General features: G+C 39.6%; 4 protein-coding genes and 1 pseudogene across 4 annotated transcripts; 4 read left to right on the forward strand and 1 right to left on the reverse strand.

Moving 5' to 3' along the window:
• The first annotated feature begins 1137 nt into the window (after window positions 1–1137).
• LOC125471616 (proline-rich receptor-like protein kinase PERK12) lies at window positions 1138–5561 on the forward strand. The gene is made up of 9 exons (XM_048572271.1): window positions 1138–1540; window positions 1685–2697; window positions 3044–3502; window positions 3605–3691; window positions 3942–4012; window positions 4135–4211; window positions 4309–4456; window positions 4567–4728; window positions 4823–5561. Exons 1-9 carry the CDS (start codon window positions 1533–1535, stop codon window positions 5123–5125), a joined length of 2328 nt encoding a protein of 775 aa, XP_048428228.1. The 5' UTR covers window positions 1138–1532; the 3' UTR covers window positions 5126–5561.
• Window positions 5562–8425: 2864 nt separating this feature from the next.
• Window positions 8426–9655, reverse strand: LOC125471472. The gene has a single exon (XM_048571884.1). The coding sequence runs from the start codon at window positions 9201–9203 to the stop codon at window positions 8667–8669; it is 537 nt and encodes a 178-aa protein (XP_048427841.1). The 5' UTR covers window positions 9204–9655; the 3' UTR covers window positions 8426–8666.
• A 2289-nt stretch (window positions 9656–11944) lies between these two features.
• On the forward strand, window positions 11945–13109 carry LOC125471377 (annotated as a pseudogene).
• Window positions 13110–14410: 1301 nt separating this feature from the next.
• Window positions 14411–17861, forward strand: LOC125471471 (probable nucleoredoxin 1). Its single transcript, XM_048571883.1, has 4 exons — window positions 14411–14672; window positions 15729–16208; window positions 16333–16812; window positions 17007–17861. Exons 1-4 carry the CDS (start codon window positions 14559–14561, stop codon window positions 17670–17672), a joined length of 1740 nt encoding a protein of 579 aa, XP_048427840.1. The 5' UTR covers window positions 14411–14558; the 3' UTR covers window positions 17673–17861.
• A 1795-nt stretch (window positions 17862–19656) lies between these two features.
• Window positions 19657–22500, forward strand: LOC125471595 (probable nucleoredoxin 1). Its single transcript, XM_048572217.1, has 4 exons — window positions 19657–20245; window positions 20539–21018; window positions 21135–21602; window positions 21730–22500. Exons 1-4 carry the CDS (start codon window positions 20150–20152, stop codon window positions 22384–22386), a joined length of 1701 nt encoding a protein of 566 aa, XP_048428174.1. The 5' UTR covers window positions 19657–20149; the 3' UTR covers window positions 22387–22500.
• Window positions 22501–23448: the final 948 nt, after the last annotated feature.

Raw genomic sequence — 23448 nt, forward strand, 5'->3', positions numbered from 1 at the left:
AAATAGCTGTTAGGCTACCCGACCGGTTTGAATTTGGATCGACACACGGGGGACACGCCCACGTAGGCAGGGTCCCGCTGGGTTCGCCCTTGGTATGTGCTGCATGTTGGGCAAGTGGGTGATGGCATCTGGGCTTCACATCCCACTTTTTACTCACACCGGTGGGCCCCATTTTGATTTCTGGCCTAAAAATGGGTTGGTATTTTATTTAGCAGTTGGGTTGGGTTTTTTTTTTTGGGGGGGGGGGGTGGAAATTTGGGTTTTAGCCCAGGGTTGGAGAATGCCTAAGGAATCTATTGAAGAGATAAGAGTTTAGGGATAGGGAGAAAACACTCTTCAATAAACCAAGTTTAAAAGTAATTCTCAATTTCTAAATGATACTTTTCCGTACGTGAATAAGGGTTTTAAATAGTCTAGGCATGGAACAACCTTCCATGAATAAGTTAACCTTATTAATGATCATACATAACCATGACTTAAAACTATGCATGGACTGATTTAATACTAATCGCAAACGTTGAACAAACTTTTAATTAAATATAATGAATGCACCATCTAATAATTAGACAAGTCTAGATTCGGTGCCAGTGATACCATTGCACAGGACCCTCAAATCGGAAAAGGCCCTAGATTTTTCATTTTTGCATGCATGCATATATGTATATATTTGAATGTGTAGCTAGTTTACAAATTGAGTTGTTAGCGTAGGTGGTTCTTTGGATAGTAACCATTCACAACTGCAATCCTAGTAACAACATTATCTTTCCTCACTTAGCAAAACGAAGAAAAAACACCATCTTTCCTAAAAAAAAAATTAATATATTAACTACTTTTCTAACAATTATTGAAGGAAGAATCCTTAAAGAAACTGCCAGCTCGTCATATTGGCCCCATCTAGACGGGGACGACGGGCGGGTGTGGCAACAAACACATTCACCACCACGACCCCGATACGGTTCCTGCTCGATCCGACTGGCACGACTTGGGGGTGACACAAAAGCATTACCCGTTTAGGTTGCGCGGTAACCCGACATTCAAGGAGGAGCAACGCCTAAAAAATAAGAGACAGCGACAGTTGGGTTTTAACCAACCCATAATAACAGCAACCAATATTTAGAGATATAATCAAAACACAAACAAAACCTTAATAAGAAAAACAAAGGGAGAATTTTTCGGGATTGTTTTATGTTTTTTTTTTTCTAAATCATTTCTTTATTTTTAATTTTGTTGTTTTGGGTGGCATTTGGGGGTGGTGTGGGTGGCCTTGAATGATTTTCACTTCTCACACAACCACCCCCTTCGTCTGTATAATCTCTGGAATTCCCATCTCTTCCTCAAACGCGACCAAACGCGAGCTCGATCGCTTGATTAATTTCTTCGATAAGGAGCTAGGTTTTTGTTTCTACGTACGTACGTGCATGGTCGCTTGCATGCAGATGGAATACCGGCCGTCTGTACGTACGTGAAGTTTGTACGTAGCTGCTGCTGCTGCGTCCATGCAAACCTATCCAACGTAAAAGTTGAATTATTGCATGCACAGGTTCTTGTTGCTTTTTTTTTTTTCATATTTTTTTAGTATTGTTTGAAACCCGTGCCCGGATTACGTAGGATTATTGGTTAATTTCATTGGATTGGATGAAAGGGGCTTCGTTAATTAATCTTGTATTAAACTAATTAATCACAGGGAGTATTGGGAAGGAGGAAACTTTGATAGAAAGGGAAAGGAAGAGTGGTTACCGGTTAAAGCAAGGAGAATTATGTCGGAATCAAATGAGCATGACTCTCATCCTCCTGGCCCAGATTCACCACCCCATGACTCAAACACACCATCGCCACCCCACGAGAGTACCGAGGACAAATCAACACCGTCAAACTCACCACCCCATGACTCAAACACACCATCGCCACCTCCGCCATCACAAGCGCCCCCTCCGAAATCAGACCCTCCGCCTCCAAAATCAGACTCACCTGCCCCAAAATCTTCACCATCCCCCAAACCTTCTCCGCCACCAGCATCTCCGCCGCCATCATCACCTCCACCATCATCACCATCTCCGTCTTCTCCACCCCCATCTTCCCCACCGCCTTCATCATCACCGCCAAAATCACCTTCTCCTCCTCGTCGTTCACCACCACCATCATCATCAAAAGGCAAACCAACATCCGGATCATCACCACCTTCTCCTCCAGCTTCACCACCTCCTCCTAGTAGTACTGATGGCAATACTCCCAAACCATCCTCCGGCGACAGTTCACCATCTACATCACCGCCAACTGATTCATCACAAGATGATAAAGGCTCCCCATCCTCACCCAGTTTCTCTCAGTCCCCTCCATCCTCTCCACCTCCAGCTACAACTACAACCAACCCCACCGCCCCATCTCCTCCTACAGTGCCTAGCGCTCTAGCGGTTCCGGGTTCAGGAGCTACTACAACTCAGCCTGTCCCTCGCCCTGCTAATTCCACCCCCACCCTCTCCCCTCCCTCAACGAGAAGTCAGGTTACAGGCGACTCAGGGGGTAGTAGTAGGCATACAGGCACTGTTGTGGGCTTGACGGTAGCTGGAGTTTTCATCATTGCCTTGGTAGCCCTCATTGTTGTGTTTGTAAGGAAGAGAAAGAAGCAGGCCCAACCATACCCTCCAAATTACATGCCTCCCACTCCCGGTCCCCATGGCGGTAACTTATCAACTCCAGGTAAAGATTGTCCACTGATTGTATACATTGTTGACTCATATCCTAATTAACAACTTGAACTTTTAAAATTTACGCGCATGTCAAAGAAAAATTGACAATAGCCACTAATGTTAGTTGCATAGAATGAGGTGGCTATAATGCTTATCATTGGCTTATGTAGTATCATAGTCAATGATAAGCATTTATACACCTTATTCTTATTCTGTAATGACATTATAACGATCGTATTATACTGGCTAATACCGCATTAGTTATGTCAGTTTTTGTTGTAGCGGTGGTGGTCTAACATAAACATAATATAAAGTGTACTTATGAGCTCAATAATTGAGCTTTGTATGTGATGCAGGTGGATATTATCATGCGCAGCAACAGAGTTCCGCAACTTCTGGTCCAACAGAAAGCTTCTATTCGAGTGGACCGCCCGGACCTTCCTCCTATGAAAACAGCTACCAAGGTAATCCGCCCAGTTCTGGAGATTCCGGTCTTATTGCTGCTACCAAGGTTCATTTCACCTACGAAGAGTTGATGGAGATAACGAATGGATTTTCACGTCAAAATGTTATCGGTGAGGGTGGTTTCGGATGTGTGTACAAGGGTTGGATGCAGGACGGAAGAGTTGTGGCAGTCAAGCAGCTCAAGGCTGGTAGCGGGCAGGGAGAGAAGGAATTCAGGGCTGAAGTTGAGATTATTAGTCGCGTGCACCATCGTTACTTGGTCTCTTTGGTGGGATACTGCATCTCTGAACAGCAAAGATTGCTTATCTATGAATTTGTTCCCAATAAAACTCTTGAGCACCATTTGCATGGTAGGTGATCTAATCTAATTAACCTCTTCTTTTGATGTTCTTAGTTGTACTTCTCAATATTCAGCTACTTGTTATTGTACTTCAAATTGATTTGTTATTCAGGTGCCGGAATGCCGGTGTTGGAATGGACCAAGAGACTCAAGATTGCTTTGGGGTCTGCAAAAGGCTTGGCGTATTTACACGAAGACTGTACGTACCTATATACATCTTTGTGACTTTGTGTTATGAGATCCGATAATAGTCACTGACATTAGTCGTACATAATGGAGTGGGGTTAAAAGACATATCAGTGGCTAATAACGCCATTAGCTACAGATTTGCCTTTTACGCACCTCATCAGCCACTTATAGGCCTTTTGCTCACTCCCTCAGTGGCTATTGTCAGCGCTTTCTGTCGAATTATCTGATTCTATCTATTCTCCTCGTATATATGTTTATAGGCCATCCAAAGATTATTCACAGAGACATTAAATCGGCAAACATTCTGCTGGATGATGCCTTTGAAGCACAGGCATGTCTATACCTGTTCAATTCATGTTGTACCGATTCCTTCTGATGCTACGGCTATCCCATGATTTTGTGTTTCTGACATTGAGGCTCTAGTTTCTAATTCTTGAATTTCTTCGTACACAGGTTGCAGACTTTGGGCTTGCCAAACTTACAGACGGCACCAATACTCACGTATCCACTAGAGTCATGGGAACATTTGGGTAAGCAAAGACCTTGTAAACTCCTTTGGAACTATTGCCTGACGACCGTATTGCTTATCTATGACATTTGTGGCATTTTTGTTCAATTTGGTTTCAGGTACATGGCACCTGAGTATGCTAACAGTGGCAAATTGACAGACAGATCAGATGTGTTTTCGTTTGGAGTTGTGCTTCTAGAGCTTGTAACCGGGCGGAAACCCGTTGATTCTTCTCGACCTTTAGGGGATGAGAGTTTGGTTGAATGGGTATGAACATCTTCCGCCTTTGCTAATATGTCACAATGCAGCGTGTCACCTGTTTTACAAGTCCACTTTTGTTTTCACATTCAATAATTTTTCTGTCTAAAATTTCTCAGGCTCGTCCCCTTCTAATTCAAGCCCTTGAAACTGGCGACTTGAGCAAATTAGTAGATCCTCGGCTTGAGAAGCATTATGTGGAGGGTGAAATGTTCAGAATGATCGAGGCAGCTGCTGCTTGCGTGCGTCATTCTGCTCCAAAACGACCACGCATGGCGCAGGTGAATACTAATAAACAGAGAGAACTTAAACAGAACAATGATGACAATTTATTGGAAGAACTATGCAGGCTTATTGGTTCATATATATTTTCAGGTGGTGAGAGCATTGGACTGTGAAGGTGAATTAAGTGATCTAACGAACGGAGTGAAAGTTGGGCAGAGTACTGCATATGACTCTGGTCAGTACAATAAGGACATTATGAGATTCAGAAGGATGGCATTAGGCAGCGGAGGCAGCTCAGAGATGTCCAGTGCAGATTTCACTTCCAGAGAGGTATCAGGACCCCAAAGTTTATGGACTCGCCCGGATGCTTCAAGCGATGAATCAGAAACTCGAGCTTTTACCACGCATGGTGGTGAGCAGATAATCAGTGGGAATCAAGGCAGACGGTTCTAATTAGAAAGAGTGGCGAAATAATTGTGAATTAATTTCTGAATGTCTACACACTCGTCATCGTGACATTGTTAACTCATGGTGCTCCATAGAGAGAGTTTGGCAAGGGAGCGGGCGACAGAAGAGACTGTTCGTTATAAAAAGAAAAGAAAAACTGATTTCTTGACTTAATATGACATATTAGTGTGTAAGTTAAGCTGCTGCTTCTTTTTCTTCTCCATTTTTCTTTGTTGAAGGTCGCTCTATTCTCTAGTTCCCTCAAAGCATTAGCAGCAGGGAAGAGCTCGTAAAGTTTACTCGTGGTACCTTTTTTTTTAGTCATTAATATGAAGAATCTGTATTGATAGTACAGGTAGAACAATAAGATTTCAATTAAATGTGCCTAATTTTTTCATTTACACGCTTTTGGGATCTATGTATTAATCGACGATGCAATCATTAGCAGAATATTTAACTGTACTTGTACTTCATTAGACCCAGAAAAAACTGTCGTGTGAGCCTCCAAAACTTCCAGATTTACGATGGTAAATGAAAGGAAAAAAAATCTTCCGTACTTTTGACATGTCTAAAGGAGCTGTTTAGATGTTCTTGGATGAAACCTTCGATTTTCCAAAATCAGTGATAATCTATCAGATTAAACTGTCTGATTTGTACCCCTTGTTAGCTGGATTAAACTCTCTCAATTTCTTTGCCTGAGTGTCTTTGTTTGCATGTGGACGAACACAGTGCAATGCATATGTAAGAAAAGTGAGCAAAATAAATTGTTCTTACTCGCTATCGATATGAGATGATTTCTTATGAAAGGTTCAAAAACAAGATGAATCTTCTTTTATCGGAATCTTACCTCAACGTTGAGAATGTATAAAACAGTTCCATAGAGTGTCGTGACATTGGCATCAAAACTTGAAGTCCTAAGGAATCCATATTCTCCATCAACCTTGCAAATCCGCCTCGGTTCTGCTCAGAAAGCAGCTTAATCAAGCACTCTCTTTTGCCGATCTGGTTCGCTTCCATTTGCACCAAAGACACGTGGGTATTGGGAAAATAGCGGCTTCGTAGAGTGTTTCGAGTTGGGGAAGGCTAATGGGAGTGCCACCCGTGTACCGTCGATTACGGGAAGGGAAAGTGTACGTGAAGAGAGGTCGCCGACGGTCGAGAGAGTCGACAGGGAGTAGGGGGTTCTAATTACGTGGAATTATTTGGAGGAAGTTAACGTGGAATTATTTTTAATTGTTATGGGAGAAATAATATAATTTGGAATTGATTAAATTTTGTTTTACAATTAATTTATGCTGTAACATCCCACATCGCTCAGGAAAGTGGATCATCTATGCCTTATATATACAATTCCTATCTTTACCTAGCATGAGATATTTTGGGAGCTTACTGGCTTCGGGTTCTGTAAGAACTCCGAAGTTAAGCGTGTTTGGGCTAGAGCAATCTCAGAATGAATGACCTCCTGGGAAGTTGCTCGTGAGTTCCCGTAAACAAAATGCGATGGGAGTCCGGGCCGAGATGTGACATATGCCAAGTCGAAGGTGTTAATTATTTATGACTTGTGAAGAGAGGAAGGGAAGAAGAGACTTCCCTTTTGTTTTTAATGATTATTGTGATTTCAGCGTAATTTTCTAATAAAGATAATGTCTATCTGTAGTAGGAGTGGACTCGTTTCAAAATCATGAAGAATGAGCAATCAAGAATGAACAAGTGCGATGGGAGTCCAGGCCGAGATGTGACATATGCCAAGTCGAAGGTGTTAATTATTTATGACTTGTGAAGAGAGGAAGGGAAGAAGAGACTTCCCTTTTGTTTTTAATGATTATTGTGATTTCAGCGTAATTTTCTAATAAAGATAATGTCTATCTGTAGTAGGAGTGGACTCGTTTCAAAATCATGAAGAATGAGCAATCAAGAATGAACAAGTGCGATGGGAGTCCGGGCCGAGATGTGACATATGCCAAGTCGAAGGTGTTAATTATTTATGACTTGTGAAGAGAGGAAGGGAAGAAGAGACTTCCCTTTTGTTTTTAATGATTATTGTGATTTCAGCGTAATTTTCTAATAAAGATAATGTCTATCTGTAGTAGGAGTGGACTCGTTTCAAAATCATGAAGAATGAGCAATCAAGAATGAACAAGTCGTGTGAGTACCACATTTCGTGAATGTTTATACTGTCACTATTGGAAGTTGTCTAATGGACTTTAGGGTTTCTGGTTGTCTGCATGACTGAGTTCGGTCTCCTTGTGATAAGTTGTCAACTCAATTATTTCAAGGAGTTGGTATTTAACTTCCCAAAGTGCTTTGTAAGGATCTCAAGGATGGGTTGTCATCCTCACTTTAGCTAAGTTATGGGCTAAAGTGATGGTCTTAACCTCTCTCTTGTCTTCCCATACCTTGTCTTGTCCGTTACCTCTTAGGCATACCTTTTTACTTGTAGGAGCTTCTTTCCTTAATTAAGTCTTTCTTGTTTTTTCACGTGCCTAGTGCTGTTTCCGTGGGATTGTGTTTGCTCCCTACTTGTAGTTCTTCCTCTTGATCCTCTATAAGAGTGATCATCTTTTTCTTGTAATTCTTACGAAAAATAATACAATGCAACCTTTGAAAAGCAACAGTCACCAAATAGAATGGTCGAGTCGATCGAATATTTTATGCGAATGTATAGGACTATTTTTGATTCAAGAATGATTAGGAGGGATCAGTATGACACTAACGATTGGTACAAAAAAAATCGCTATCTTGATAGTGACAGATCTTGTGGATAATCGGTAGAGGAGTAACGATCATATCATTTTCAATTTTATTTATTTATTTTCATTGAATTTTTTTTCTTCTTACATATCTAGTGTGTAAGTTAGAAGTGGAAGCTCAGTTAGGTGCGATGACAAATTGAAAACTATGCATACCACGGTTGGACATTTTCGGACAAAACTGGAGGAACTCTGCTTTTCCTCTTCTGAAATCAAGCAAATGCTGCCTTCTTTCTCCCAATTTGTTAGGGTGGACGTCCGAAAATGGAGAAGGACTTACCTACAACTTACGCGATGCAACCGTGGCATTATGGATTAGTAACATGACGGTAAGTGTTTTAAGTTTCTCAATTGACGTCGAATGATTGGTTTGAAACACAACTACCTTTCTGTCCCTGTTTCATACAAGTCCCCCTCTTTAGAATAAGCCCGCCGTATTTTTTTAGTACAATAGTTACGTGATGTTACTAATTCATGTACAGATCAACGTCTTTCATTTTCATTTTCATGGGAGAACTTATTTTCTTTTTCTACTATGTATGGAGAGTATCGATCATTGATCAAGGTTTTAGCCTTTTGTAATTGAAGATCATCAAATTCCATAATTTAGTACACTAGTAAAATTGCCACAAACCTTTTATCGTTACCAATAATAATACTTGAAGTTCCAGAGTTGGAAACTAACTAAAAATAAAAAAAAAGAGAAAAAAAAAAAAAACATAGAAGAACAGAGGAAACAGGAGGATTAATTTTGAAAGGAAAGCCAATCCAGCTACAACAAGTTACTAATCCGATCATCATTTCATCCACTGGCTCGGATCTCCCATTCCAACATGACGCTCGCCGCCAGGATGCTGCTTCATTTCACCTTTCATGTGACGATTCATTTCACCATTTCCGTTATGGTGTGGTTTGTTGTGGTGATGATTCATGTATCCTCTGCCCTCTCCTCTGCTGCTGCTGTTCCCTTTTGGGTTTTTCTTATTGAATCCAAATTCGACGTCTGCTACTTTCGGGCCTGCTCGAAAGCTGGGAGCTCTCCCAAACTCCACGTGATGGTCTCCACCACCGCCACCTGCAGGGCCAGCTTCTTTCTTGGGACGAAAGTTATGTTGCGGTTGCTTATGGGGTTTAGAGCTGTTGTGGCGGCGATTGCAGAGCCTTCCGAGAAAGCAAGCGATGGCGGAGATGACGATTATAACGGCCAGCACGATGAAAACAGTCCCGAATGATCCATTTGAATGGTGGGAAGATGAAGGCTGTCCATTGACATCGTTAGGGTAAACAAGAACAGGGCCAACAGGCTGCTGCTGCTGAGGCTGCAAGGAGGACATGATGATGGTCTGGATAGGATAGGACTGGATTGGAGTAAAACAGAGGATATGGGATTTAGGGAGTAATTAGTAGTAAGTCCTTGTAGATTTTTGTTCTTTGAGTGAAGACGAAGGGAGAGAATTGGGTTTACTCGTGGATCAAGCAAGAACATTAGTATGTGAATATTAATATTCACATTAACATTTATATGAGAGCATGGCAGCAACGTAGTCAGTTTTATGCGATTAAATAACGTTACTTAAACAATGGGATTCAAATTTCGACAAAAAAAAGAACACTGGGATTCAAATGTTTGGTATTCGTGTTCAAGAAAGGAGGAAAATAACTTTCTTTAATAAAGAGACAAGTAAAGATACTCCTTGTTGATCTCTTTAATGTGGAAGAAGAAGCTGCAAGAGATTTGCTTTGTATGGAGAGAAAGCAAGATTTTGGAGCCTTTGGACAGTGGATTAGTGTTCTCAAAAGGCCCCCCTTGAGGGAGAAAAAAGCAGCATTTATTTGCTAGGCGATTGCATAATTGTGCATATGATTGGAATCAATTGAGCACCTACCCATCCCAGCCTTTGATCTCGGAATATATGCAGATCCATCTTTCCAAACTTTTAGAGCACTTATAATTTATTTAATATGTTCATCCAATAATACTGTTATGTAGGTTCAAGTTAGAAATACAATAATACTAGACACACTAACTTGTTTGAAAAGACATTTTAACCAAAATGATTTTTGAGATTGGCATAACTCTTCACTTTGATTTTTAAGATTTAAAATCTGTAGAAGTGGTTCATGAGATTGTCCACCGCCAATTGTTTTAGTCATTCCGTGAGAAATCTCTATTTAATTGAGGGTATTTTTGTCACATCAACCCCTCCCATTGAACTGGTGGTTTTTTCAATTTAACAGAGTTTTTTCACAGAATGACCAAAATGATTTGACGATGGACAATCTCAATGACTATTTTTATTGATTTTAAATCTCAAGAACCAAAGTAATGAGTTATAACAATCTCAAAAATCATTCGGCTAAAAAGCTCGTCTGAGAATTTCACATTATTGTGAGTAAATAAGCATTACAGTGAGATTAGACAAAAAGTAAACATCAGTTAGAATAATAAAAGTGGTTTCTAGTAGACAAGTACTAGTCTTCAGAATTTAAAATAGGGTGGTGCTAATTACACTTTTTTTTACATTTCACATATTCTTTATTAAATTTTGTCATTCAATCTACTTTAATTCATTCAATCCTACAAAAATTAGAATATATGTATAAAAAAAAAAAAATGTGTAAATGACACCATCCTTTAAAATATCATCTATAGTTCCTCTAAGAAAATGGCGGGGTCAGTACTCACTCTTTGATTGCCGTCTTTATCTCCTTTTTAATAAGGAACGATTCTGCTAGGTGGGTGAAGCTTGATTTTAGGTCTTTTTTTATGATAAGAATAATGTCACATCATAAACGGATTAATCCCTACCTCAATCCTTCCCTTAAACCTAGCACGCAGAGGGCTCCGCCATCCTCAATGTTTAGTGGGACTGGACTTAGCAGTGACATGCATTTTGTTTGTTTGTTTGTTGGCCATCTTTTACCTGTCCACGGTCCATATGGGTAGTGCTGGTGGGACAGGAATGTCTTTACCTCTAACACTTCTAACTTCTAACAACCATAGCGCCCTGTTATGTTTTGAATGTCAAAAAATCAGCTCAAATGTGTCGCTCTCTAGTCAATGCTATGGGTGTTGGCTGGTCAAAAAGTGTGTTTAATATTTATGAGTTTATCCAAACAATCAAGCACATAATTACGTGACTAATCAAGTCATTCTTTATGAGAGTGTCTATTTAACGATGTTGAGTCAGTTGCCTTATCAGAAATTTTTACTCTTTTTAGTAGTGAAGCCGACAAAATCATGACCAAATCTATTAAAATGATCACAAAATTGAACATGATCTTGAACTAGAAAACCCGAAACGAAAGCACAAACTACTTTAAACCAAAATAAAACAACATAATTAACCAAAACAAATCATAGCTTGTACTTCTAGCTGTGGCTCTCTTCACAGTCACCCCAATTTAAAATACATTTCATCAAGTACTTAAATACTAATTCAACGTATCAGCTTCATTGAGCTCAATTCTTCAAATTAACTAAAATGTCAAAGAAATTTGATCATAATCATCTCCTCCTATCCCAATTTTCACTCATCCTTCTCTATCTTCTCTCACACTCATTTGGTAATAAAATTCCTATCCATTCACTGTAGTATATTACCTTTGTTGATACAAGCAATATTCGGGGAGGTAAGAAACGAATTGGGATATCAAGTATAAAGAAAAAATACTTTTAACAAACTGAGTTGCAAACATTAGTCTAATTTTGACGTTAATATTGATAAATTTTAAAGCCTAACATGTAGACAACACAAACATAGAGCGCGTGTGGCCGTTTGGCTTGACACGTAGGACAACCTACTTTGATACTATGAAGAAGTTGAGGTTCCACCATAAAACCAATTGGCAACATAGAGAGTAGTCTATCCTCTTATAAGTTTATGCAAAATCCCTCATTCCATTAACGTATTGGGATATCAGTGTAAAGAAAAAATACTCTTAACAAACTGAGTTGCAAACATCAATCTAATATTGACGCTAATATAGGCAAATTTTCAAACCTAACAGATGGACAACACAAACATGGAGCGAGTGTGGCCGTTTGGCCGCCGAACACGTGGACAACACAAACATGGAGCGTGTGTGGCCATTTGGCTTCACAACAACCTGCTCTGATACCATGAAGAAGTTATAAGCCTATGCAAAGTTCTTTCTTCCATCAATGTGAGACTCATTCTCAACAGCTTTATGCATGGCAAGGAATGCACTAAATAACTAAATTAAGTTTCAATAAACTGATTTTGTAATTACAATTGTAGGTTCAGCAGCAGCAGAACCAATTGGAATCTGCTACGGACCAGCAGCTAACAATCTCCCGCCACGGTTCCTCCACCGTCCTTGAAAGGCTCCAAGACAACGGCATCTCATCCGTCCGCCTTTTCAACACCGACCCCGCCACGTACACTCAGCACCTTCTCCGGCACCCCAACAATCCACCTCACCATCGGTGTCACCAACGAACTCCTCCCCACCCTCGCCGCCACCCTTGACTGGCTCCAATCCAACCTACTCGCACACATCCCCGCAAACCAAATCCGTTACATCGCCGTCGGCAACGAGGTTTTCCTCAAAGACCCTTAATACACTCCCCACGTCCTTCCCGCCATTCTCAAACTTCACCAAGCCCTTCAAACCCTAGGCCTTGACATTTCCATCAAGCTCTCTTCCCCACTAAGCGCCTCCGTTCTCTCCACCTCATACTCTCCCTCCTCAGCCTCCTTCGACCCCTCCGTCCAACCCTCTCTACTCCCCCTCCTCCGCTTCCTCGGCGACACGAACTCGCCCTTCATGGTCAACTCCGACCCCTACTTCAGCTACCTAAGCAGCATAAACTACGTCTGTCTCGACTACGCGTTGTTTGGAGCCACCAGTGAGGTGGTTAGCGACGGCGAGTTGGTGTATAGTAATCTTTTCAACGCTGAGTTTGGATGCGTTTGTGAGTGCGATGGAGAGGGAGGGAGTTGTTGGCGTCCCGTGGTGGTTTCAGAGAAGGGGAGGCCGCGAGCGCGGAGAATGCGAGGGCGTATAATGCGGAGGTGGTGAGACGAATACCAATAAACCATATACACACGGGTACAAGTTGGATTGAAGCGTGCCAGATTGGGCTGTTGTTAACAATCAAAACGGGGCACAGCCCATACGGGTCAATGGAGTCAACGTCTCATGCACTTTGTCATTTTCCAATGTTCACACTTGGAAACTTAAAGATGAAGATTCAGTTTGAAATTCTACCTTAAATAAACGAAATAATAACTTAACAAATATTATTTCTGTTATTTAAACTTTATATTGAGAAGAGAGATCCCAAAGAAAAGTATAATGCAAAGAATATTTAAAAATGCTACTTGGATGTCTTCCGTTTTAATATATTGCATATTGAGTTCATACTCCTCTTCCTCTTTTTAATAAGATTAGTGTATAATATCACTTAAACTAAAACAAAAAATGTTTATTTGAGGCTGAGAGGCCTCATAACCAACATGTTTAACTGTATGTGTCTCAGGGCTGGCCTCGAGACGTATTTGAACTCCCTGTTAAAGCTACAGAGATAAGAAGTGAGAGGACACTTATGCTAACAACTTAATTTAATTATTCGATCTTTAAATAATAAAATAAAAGCATAAATCAGCGATCTTCCGAGCTAGGAACCCATGCAATACTACTTACACATACTTAGGGGTGGCACCGATATGCCTAATGTGCCTTATGGGGCCATCCTTTGCATTCATGTTCAAATTTTCCACTCTTGTTACTCATGTTCAAATTACTCACTTTGTAGTTTTAAGTGAGCTTAATGGGTAATATTTTCATTTTATTTTGTTAAGTAGAAAATGGAACAAAGGCATATTGAAATTGTTTTGAGATTTAGCTGGGTGACGCTGACGCATACGTGCATACGCATCCAATGCACCTTCTATACGGGAGAGATTTTTTAATGTGACGTGGTACATCACGTGTCCTTATGTAAATAGTAGGATATATGTGTTAAAAGATTAATAACTTAAAAATTACAATTTTTCCCCACTTACATAAAAATATATGATGCATTATCCATGTTCTTATCACAATTAAAAATTTCTCTCTACACAGAACTTTTCTCAAAGAGATCCTCTTATCTTTCTTTCTCTCACTCTTCAAGAAAATTCTAGACTCCCCACACTCAAGTTTTTTTTTCAATGTGCTTAAAATTCGACTCGATAGATCAAGCGTTGTAATACAATTAACTTAATACATCAAAAAAATTCCAATTCCTTAGAATTTGTTTGGATGTACTTTTAAAATGGTTAAAAAAGCTTTTAGAGAAAATATTTTTTTAATTCCAAAAGCACTTAAAATGGTTTCTACAAGAAGCACATAACTAATGCTTCTTTTAGGAAGCACATAACTAATGCTTCTTTTAGGAAGCATTTTAAATACTTTTTCAGAATTTACATTTTTGCTGAGAATTAGTTCTAAAAACATTAACGTACTTCACATCCAAACAAGCACTTGTATAATAACACCAGTATCCAGCGTTTCCGACACGCAGAAAGATTCCTCCCACACCCAACGAAACAAAAATTGGTGCAATATAAATGGACCCCCTGAGTTCACACTGTCCTCACCTTCACATATCACACAACCTACGGCGAATTTGAAGTTCGGAATATCCCAGCCTCGTATAAGAACATTTCGAAAGATCAAAAATGTCAGACGGTGAAGTTAAAGCTGCCGATGTGGTCAACGCCGAACCTCACGACGTTGTCTCGCTTCTTTCTTCTGCGAAGAGGGACTTTCTTGTCCGTAACAATGGTGATCAGGTAAAATTTCAGCTCTTTTTTCTGATTCTCTTCGAATTTTTAGTTAATTTCTTATCGGTAAAAAATCTTGGGTAAATTTTTTCAGCGTTAGTGAAGTAGATTCAGTCTGGGGTCGTTGAATTGGTATGTTAAAAACAGTGTTTAAAATTATCGATACATAAATTTTTGGAAATATTGATGATATATCGATATTGATATCAAAATCGGTTGTTTTGGAGAGAAATGATGAAAATTTTCAATGAGGTGGGTATAAACTCATTCAGATTTAGTCGAAATTAGAGAAAAAAATTTCAAAAGATCGAAATCTTCAATGGGTTCCGGAAAATTTTCTTTAGTGAATCGTTTCATTGATTTTTCTATATCTAGCCGATGTCGGGTGAGGGTTGCATTTTACCCTCATTTCCATATCGATACTTTGATTTTTCGGTTATTTGGATGAAAATATCGACAATTTTGTGGATATTTTAAACACTCTGTTGAAGTAGTTTAACAATTGGGGTTTTTTATCACTCTTGTGGATGTATTTGAAATTAGCAAATAAATAGAGGTTCAATTTGTTTGAGTGGCAAAAGAAAAAAGCAATTTTCTGTACTTTTTGGTGAAAAAAAGTAAATTAAAGATATTGCTCTGTTTGCAAGGTTTTAGACTTTGTTAGATTGAATTTATATCTGGTTTTACTGAACTCAGCATTTTGTTTGTGCAAATTGAAGTTATGGTAAACATTAAGTTCCTCCAACCGTCCGGTTATTTGATACTTACTGATTAAGAAACTATCTTCAATTTATTAATTTGTGCATAGATGATATTTAAATGAGAGGATACGAAAACGAACGGTTTAGATTATGATCCGACTGTTGTCCTTGAACTGTAATTTATTTGCATACATGGACATGTATTAGCTTGAGTAGTGGTTGATTTAGAAAGACTTGTTTGAAAGGTTGAAGAAAATTTGGAAAAGAAAAGTTATTATTCAGATGTAGAGGGCTCAGGTTGATGGTAATATTGGTAGTGGGATAATGTAAGAGAGGAATCATACGTCAAATTCTGGATTTTCAGATTAAGGTTGAGAGCTTGAAAGGGAAAAAGCTTGGGCTGTATTTTTCTGCATCATGGTGCAGTCCATGCCAACAATTCACCCCAGCTTTAGTCGAGGCCTACAATGAGATCTCTCAAAATGGTGATTTTGAGATTATATTTATCTCGGCTGATGAAGATGATGAGTCATTCAATGGGTACTTCTCCAAGATGCCATGGCTTGCAATTCCGTTCTCTGATTCAGACGCACGTGATCGCGTGGATGGATTGTTCAAAGTTAGTGGGATACCCCATCTTGTGATCCTTGGCGAAGATGGGAAAGTTTTGAGTGACGATGGAGTTGAGATTCTTCCGGAGTACGGAGTTGATTCCTACCCTTTTACACAGGAAAAGATAAAAGAACTAAAAGATCAAGAAGAAGCTGCCAGAAGGGAACAGTCCCTGAAAAAAATCTTGGTCTCCCGCTCACGCGACTTTGTAATTTCAAATAACGGAGAGAAGGTAAGTTTCGTTGCCACTTCTTGTTTATGATACTGACTTATAGTCTCGTATTCTATGAATTTGCCGTGAAATGCAACTCGGCTGCACAATCTGACTTTTGTTATTAATTTGTGCATAAATCAAGGTGCCTGTCTCTGAACTAGAAGGGAAGATAGTGGGTCTCTATTTCTCATTGTCTTCATACAGTCAATGTGCAGAATTTACTCCAAAACTTGTGGAGGTCTATGAGAAGCTGAAAGGAAATGGAGAGAACTTCGAGATTGTGTTGCTGCCACTTGATGATAATGAAAAATCATTCAACAAATATTTTGAGAAAATGCCTTGGTTTTCTTTACCCATTGGGGACAAAAATGTTGAGAAGTTGGCTCGGTACTTTGAGCTGTCAACCTTACCCACTTTGGTTATTATTGGGGCAGATGGTAAAACACTTAGTAAGAACGTTGCTGATGCCATTGACGAGCATGAGAGTCTGGCATACCCCTTCACGCCAGAGAAGTTTGCAGAGCTCGAGGAGATAGAGAAGGCAAAGGAGAAAGCTCAAACCCTGGAGTCACTTTTCATTTCCGGGGATCGAAATTTTGTCATTGGAAAAGATGAAACTGAGGTAAGATATCGATGTCCACCTTTTATGGTTTATACAGTGATATTCTTTTGTGTGATGTGGGACGAAAGCCCACAGATCACTTCTTTCAGGGCATGTAACTTGTATTGTGCGGGTGCATTTGTGATTTTTTTTATTTTTTATTTTTTATTTTTGTGTGTGGTAGTAAGTAAATAAAGTATTATTTCTGCATTCAGGTTCCTGTGACAGATCTAGTGGGGAAGAACATCCTCCTTTATTTCTCAGCTCACTGGTGCCCTCCTTGCCGCACCTTTCTGCCAAAACTTGTTGAAGCCTACCACGAGATTAAGGCAAAGGACGATGCATTTGAAATCATTTTCATCTCTAGTGACCGGGATCAGACATCTTTCGATGACTTCTTTGTTAAAATGCCATGGCTTGCTCTTCCCTTTGGCGATGAAAGAAAAGTGCCGTTGAGTCGCAGATTCAAGGTCCAGGGCATCCCCATGCTCGTCGCCATTGGTCCTAATGGCAAAACCGTCACAAAAGAAGCAAGAAATCTTGTCATGCTTAATGGGGCGAATGCTTATCCTTTCACCGAAGAGCGACTGAAGGAGATGGAAGTGGAATATGAGGAGATGGCAAAAGGGTGGCCTGAGAAATTGAAAAATGCACTCCATGAGAAGCACGAGCTTGTCCTCACGCGACATACAGGATTTAAGTGTTATAAGTGCGATAAATCGGGACTGGTGTGGTCATTCTGTTGTAAGGAGTGTAATTTCAATCTCCACCCAAAGTGCGCGTTGGAGGTAGATAAAGAGACCGAAAATGATGCCAACCAGGAAGAAGAGGAATCCAAAGAAGGAGGGGTTTGTGACGGTGATGTTTGTACAAAGGCTTGAGAAGTATGTATGTGTCGTGTGTGTGATTTAAGGCTTGAAACTGCGTTTAGAGTATCATGAGAAGCTGAGAAATGTGTTTTTTGGGTTAAACAGGTGACTTGTTATGATTGTGTCCTAAACTCTGACGTATTGCGTTTCAGATGATGCAATATTATAACTATTATTATAATAATTATTACTTAACTGAAATTATTTAATCTTTGAATTCAAGTTTAGAGTTAGAGATGCATATTCATCAAACTAAGAACTCTTAATGAACTCGTTTTTAGTTTTTAGTGTTAGTTTGGTTTTTTAGCCAAAATGATTTCGAAATTGTCATAAGTCCTTATTTTGGCCCTTGAGATTTAAAACCGATAGAATTTGTCATTAAGTTTGTTTACCGTTAATTATTTTGGTCATTTCGTAAAAAAATTTTGTTAAATAAAAGAAAATGACAAAATACTTCGAATTTTGTCAAATCATTTTGGCCCGTTGATTGTTAAATTGAGAGTATTTTTGTCATTTTGATCATTATTTAATAGAATGAGCAAAATGATTGACGGTGAACAGACTCAGGATAACTTTTATCGATTTCAAATCTCAGAGACTAAAGTGACGATTTATGTCAATTTTAAGGATTACTTTGGCTAGAATACCTTTTAGTTTTTTATGAGAGAAATGAGGAATGAAGATTGTTATAAAAATATTGTGGAAGATATGTGTTTAGAGTAACGCATGATGAAAACTAGAACTGAATAATTTTTTGTTTTATCTAATCTCTTTCATTTCTCCCCTTCTTCATCCAACCATCTTCTGTGCCCTTCTCTACTCCTCACTTGTTCAATTTCTACTAAAACTAAAAACGAAATAATGTTCAAATAAATTTACATCTGTATATGTCCTCTCTTTCTAAAAATAACCAATAGTTATTTAACTTTAATTAAATTAGAGTTTTGGTCCTTCAACTAAAAATTCGTAACTACTAGTCCATTAACTCATCAAAAAGTGCAACTATGATTTTTTTTTTTGTCAACTCCATCAGAATAATAACCAATCTTTAACTTTAATTAAATTGGAGTTTTCGTCATTCAACTAAAAATTCGTAACTACTAGTCCATCAACTCATCAAAAAGTGCAACTATGATTTATTTTTCGTCAACTCCGTCAGAATAATAACCAATAGTTCTTTAACTTTAATTAAAATGGAGTTTTGGTCATTCAACTAAAAATTCATAACTACTAGTCCATTAACTCATCAAAAAGTGCAACTATGATTTTTTTTTTCCGTCAATTCCGTCAGAACCTTAATGAGTCATGATGACAGGGCCATTACTATAATTGAGTTAAAGTTGAGGGACCATTTCTCTAATGAGGTTAATGCTAAGGGACCATTGCTATAATTGTCTCATTTTGATTTTCTATATTTGCCCCTTGATTTAGCCTGCGTGGCACGACTCATTTTGACGGGAGTTCTAACGGAGTTGATGAAAATGATCATAGCTGCACATTTTGATGAGTTACATGATTAATATTTAGAAATTTTTAGTTAAAAGACCAATACTCCAATTCTATTAAAATTGATGAACCATTGCCTGTAATTTTCTCGATAAAGGGGGACAACCACACATGGCTTGAATTAATAATAATTTGCACGTTGCCAATGAGTGTTTATAATGGAAAGGGATCTTCTCTGGATCCATTCTATCAAATTCATCTCATCAATCAATACAAATTCTTGAATTTTAATCTAATGATTAAAGTTATTATAAATTTTAAAGAAACCTCATGTTTTTAGCCGTTGAATCAAATTTCGAAAGCTCGAATTGATTGAAGGGGTAGATTTGATGGAAGAGATCTAGAGAGAATCTTTTCCATTTATAATAGGAAGCTGGGCTTGAGCGTGGCCCGCATGGCCTGCGCTTCTTGCAGTCTTGTTTGTTTGTATGTCGTACGCAGTGGCTCAGCCTGAACAGGCGCAGCTTACAATTTCCAACATTTCCATAAATTCCACAGGGATCACCGGAGAAGGACGATTGACCCAAAGTTTTTTTTTCATAGCTCTAATCCGACAACCAAATAGAGTTACGGACCCTCCAATTAAAAAAGTTTTTAAGTTTGGTACCAAATTTGTCGATATTAAAATATACTATTTATCTTAATAGATTTATTGTTAAGTTCATACTCATGCGTTTTAGATTTGAAACACACTATAATTTGAAATGGTCCATTTCCATATTGCATTTGCATGATTTATAATCCAGTTTATTGTTATCATTATTCAAGAGGAAATACTATTTTTAAATAAAAAGCGATAATCTCATGGGGATTTAGACGGAAACTCTATCTTAGCCAGCCAGCTCGTATTTTGGGTGTGTTTATTATAATATTGTCAGTGGTGCCATCGACGTCGACGATCCTCATAACAGTCGCAAACTTTCACCACCAAACTTAAATATAGACCAAATTCCAATTGCAGCTCAGAGAGAGACTCAGAAAGCATGGCTAACGGCGACGAAGACGGCGTCACTCACGACCTCCTTTCTATCATCTCCTCCGCCGACAGAAACTTCCTCCTCCACAACAACGGCGGCCAGGTAAAAGTACAACCATGATATTTTCTCATTAAAGTTTCGACTCTATGTTCATTGAGATTGCAGGGGGGAAAAAGCAAACCAAAGTATTTGCATTTTTTTTTTGTTCTGAGAATATAGAGGAATGTTAATCTAAAAGTAATTATGATGGAAACCCAGTTGGGTAAATGCTATGTAATTGCTTGGTTCAATCTCAAAATGTTTACTTTGGCATTGATTATACGAAGAACAGATTGAGATGGCTGTTTTTATTTTATTTTCTGGGTTGTGGTGATTATTTTTTTATGAATATATAGGCTGAGACCAGTAGTTTGACCGGAAAGATTGTGGGGTTGTATTTCTCCGCCTCGTGGTGCGGCCCGTGCCGCCGGTTCACCCCAAACTTGGTGGAGGTCCACCAGGACTTGGCCGCCAAGGGCGACTTTGAAGTTGTGTTCGTCTCTTCTGATAGAGATGAGGAATCGTTCACCGGATACTTCTCGAAAATGCCGTGGCTTTCGATTCCCTTTTCGGATTTGGAGACCCGAAAACGCCTCAAGGAGCTCTTCAAGGTCAGGGGGATTCCCCATCTTGTCATTATTGATGCCAATGGAAAAGTTTGTACTAATGATGGGACAAAAATTGTAATGGACCACGGGGCGGATGGTTATCCGTTCACCGCGGAGAAGATGAATTTATTAAAAGAGAAGGAAGCCGCGGTGAAGGAGAATCAGTCCTTGAGTTCTCTCTTGGTTTCTAGCTCCCGGGATTATTTGATTTCGAAGGATGGCAATAAGGTACAGCTTTTCCCCTTGATGTTACATTGCTAGCACTTCTGTAACGTTGGATTGTTTTAACTTTTATATGATAGAGATAATTGATGTCCATGAATACCGAAAAAACGTATTGACAGGTTTCTGTATCCGAGCTTGAAGGAAAGATTGTTGGGTTGTATTTCTCGCTTTATACTCACAAGCCATGCAAAGAATTTACTCAGGCACTTGTGAAGTTCCATGAGAAAATGAAGGAGAAAGGAGAGAACTTTGAGATTGTGTTGATATCTCTGGACCTTGAAGAGGAACACTTCAAAGAAGGGTTTCAAGTGTCATGGTTGGCATTGCCGTTTAAGGACAAGAACTGTGAAAAACTTGCTCGCTACTTTGAGCTTGAGAATTTACCTACACTAGTTATAATTGGGCTAGATGGGAAGACCTTACACTCCAATGCGGCTGAACTCATTGAAGAGTATGGCGCTGAAGCCTACCCCTTTACACCAGAGAAGATTGCCGTGCTTGCTGAGTTGAAACTCGAAGAACAGACTATACAGTCACTTTTAGTTGCTGGGGGCAGAGACTTTGTGATTGAAAATAACGGTTCCAAGGTACAATTTTCTTGCCGGTTCCTTTCCTTATGTTCTATGCTATCAATTAAATTTCAAATGTTTCTTTATTCTCATCAGTCAGAGGTTTTTAGTTGCATGCGTCAAGTTTCTGTCTGTGTTTGATTAGGTACCCGTGTCTGAGCTTGCTGGGAAGCACATTCTGCTCTATTTCTCAGCTCATTGGTGCCCTCCATGTCGTGCATTCATGCCTAAGCTTATAAAAGCATACAATCAGATCAAGGCAGAGGACAATGCCATTGAAATAATCTTCCTCTCAAGCGATCGCGATCAACCCTCCTTCAAAGAACTATTTGCAACCATGCCTTGGTTAGCCATCCCATTAGGTGATCCAAGGAAGGCCCTCCTGCAGCACAAATTCAAAATCCAAGGCATTCCTGCATTGGTAGCCATCAGCCCCAATGGCCAGACACTCAGCACGCAGGCCCGGCAACTCATACAGGCGCATGGATCCGACGCTTATCCGTTCACAGAAGAGCATTTGAAGCAATTGGAGGAAAAGTTGGAGGAAGAAGCAAGGGGGTGGCCTGAGAAAGTGAAGAGTATACTCCATGCTGAACACGAGCTCACGCGTGTGCTCCACCACGACTATGTTTGCTGGTGCAGGGAGCCGGGAAGTGGCTGGTCTTTTTACTGCAAAGACTGCAACTTCGATCTCCACCCAAAATGTGCATTGAACAAGAGCAACAATGGAGGAACGGAGGATGACCCTCCCAAGGCAACGGAGGATTATATTTGTGACGGTGATGTGTGCCGTAAAGTCTGAAAAGGCATTTAGATTGCCTTATGCATCTGGATTTTGTAAACTATGATGTTTTCTTTTTATACAAAGGTGTTTCTGTGTGTTTTATGCTAATTGCATAATAGAAAGAGGATTTAAGATTTTAGGGTTTAGCAGCAGTCCTATAAAAAGACCCATACTGTGACATCTACCAAATTAGTGTCATCTCTGTTTTGTTTTTGGTCAAAAAGTGTTATCTCTGCTTGGTTGGGGGAGATTTTGGTAGGGCGAAAAGAGTTAGACACTACAATGTCTCGAGTCCCCCTTCTCCCTTCTAAAGTTTCCCATTTTCCCTCTAACGTGTAAAATGCCCCTCCTCTTTTGGAAGTGTGGGTCTGCCATTGAGTTTTGGGTCCAATTCTTATCATTGTGAAACGATCCATAGTTGCGATCACTTTAATACTTAATTGTGAATGTCTTATTTTGATGACGTAATTTTATTATAAATGTGTTTTATTGGAGCAGATTTTGCGCATGTTGTAGGGGCAGAGTGGATAATTCCATAAGCGAGGTGAGTTTGCAAGAACAAAGACAAGAAAAGGATTGTGAAACCAGGTGCCGAGGGTGGTTCTGACTTAAGGTTCTTCGATGATCAAGTCAGTATTTGAGAGAGAAAATGAGCAGAATGCTCCAAGTGAGAAAAAGAAGTGTCCGACCATTTGTGAAGTGTTGAGGGGCGTATTTATAGGCGTCCAAAGTCTATCTCCTGTGCACTCTACCATATATCTGAAGGGTCAGAGCAGTTGGAGTCAGAAGTATGGCTCTGTGCAGTCAAGAGCATGGGCAACAAGGGTCTGAGTGCCACAGTCTGACCAGTTAGTTAGAGGCGTGGCTTAGAGTAGTCAAACCATGTGTAGCGTGGGTATGATGGGACCTGAGTGGAGAGCGGTTGAACATGACGTGGAGAACCTACACGTATGCACTTCAGACTCTGTGGGCATGGCGGACCACATATGCCCATTAAGACTCAGCGTGTGCACTCTGGTTGGACCCTATGGGGTGGCGAACCACATACTCCCATTAAGACTTTGTGTGGTGTACTCCATT

Source organism: the organism of the source record quoted next, unplaced genomic scaffold (assembly GCF_019419815.1).
Source record: "Pyrus x bretschneideri cultivar Hongxiangsu unplaced genomic scaffold, Pyrus_bretschneideri_v1 Contig6, whole genome shotgun sequence".
Taxonomy (NCBI): domain Eukaryota; kingdom Viridiplantae; phylum Streptophyta; class Magnoliopsida; order Rosales; family Rosaceae; genus Pyrus; species Pyrus x bretschneideri.

Excerpts from the sequence above, each read along its gene's own strand:
- LOC125471595 (XM_048572217.1), top strand. The coding sequence starts at position 20,150 with ATGGCTAACGGCGACGAAGACGGCGTCACTCACGACCTCCTTTCTATC. Across the intron at positions 21,019-21,134 it reads TTTCGAAGGATGGCAATAAG|GTTTCTGTATCCGAGCTTGA; the intron begins GTACAGCTTTTC and ends ACGTATTGACAG. Across the intron at positions 21,603-21,729 it reads TTGAAAATAACGGTTCCAAG|GTACCCGTGTCTGAGCTTGC; the intron begins GTACAATTTTCT and ends GTGTTTGATTAG.
- LOC125471616 (XM_048572271.1), top strand. Across the intron at positions 3,503-3,604 it reads TCTTGAGCACCATTTGCATG|GTGCCGGAATGCCGGTGTTG; the intron begins GTAGGTGATCTA and ends TTTGTTATTCAG. Across the intron at positions 3,692-3,941 it reads GGCGTATTTACACGAAGACT|GCCATCCAAAGATTATTCAC; the intron begins GTACGTACCTAT and ends ATATGTTTATAG.
- LOC125471472 (XM_048571884.1), bottom strand. The coding sequence starts at position 9,203 with ATGTCCTCCTTGCAGCCTCAGCAGCAGCAGCCTGTTGGCCCTGTTCTT.
- LOC125471471 (XM_048571883.1), top strand. The coding sequence starts at position 14,559 with ATGTCAGACGGTGAAGTTAAAGCTGCCGATGTGGTCAACGCCGAACCT. Across the intron at positions 14,673-15,728 it reads TCCGTAACAATGGTGATCAG|ATTAAGGTTGAGAGCTTGAA; the intron begins GTAAAATTTCAG and ends CTGGATTTTCAG. Across the intron at positions 16,813-17,006 it reads TTGGAAAAGATGAAACTGAG|GTTCCTGTGACAGATCTAGT; the intron begins GTAAGATATCGA and ends TTCTGCATTCAG.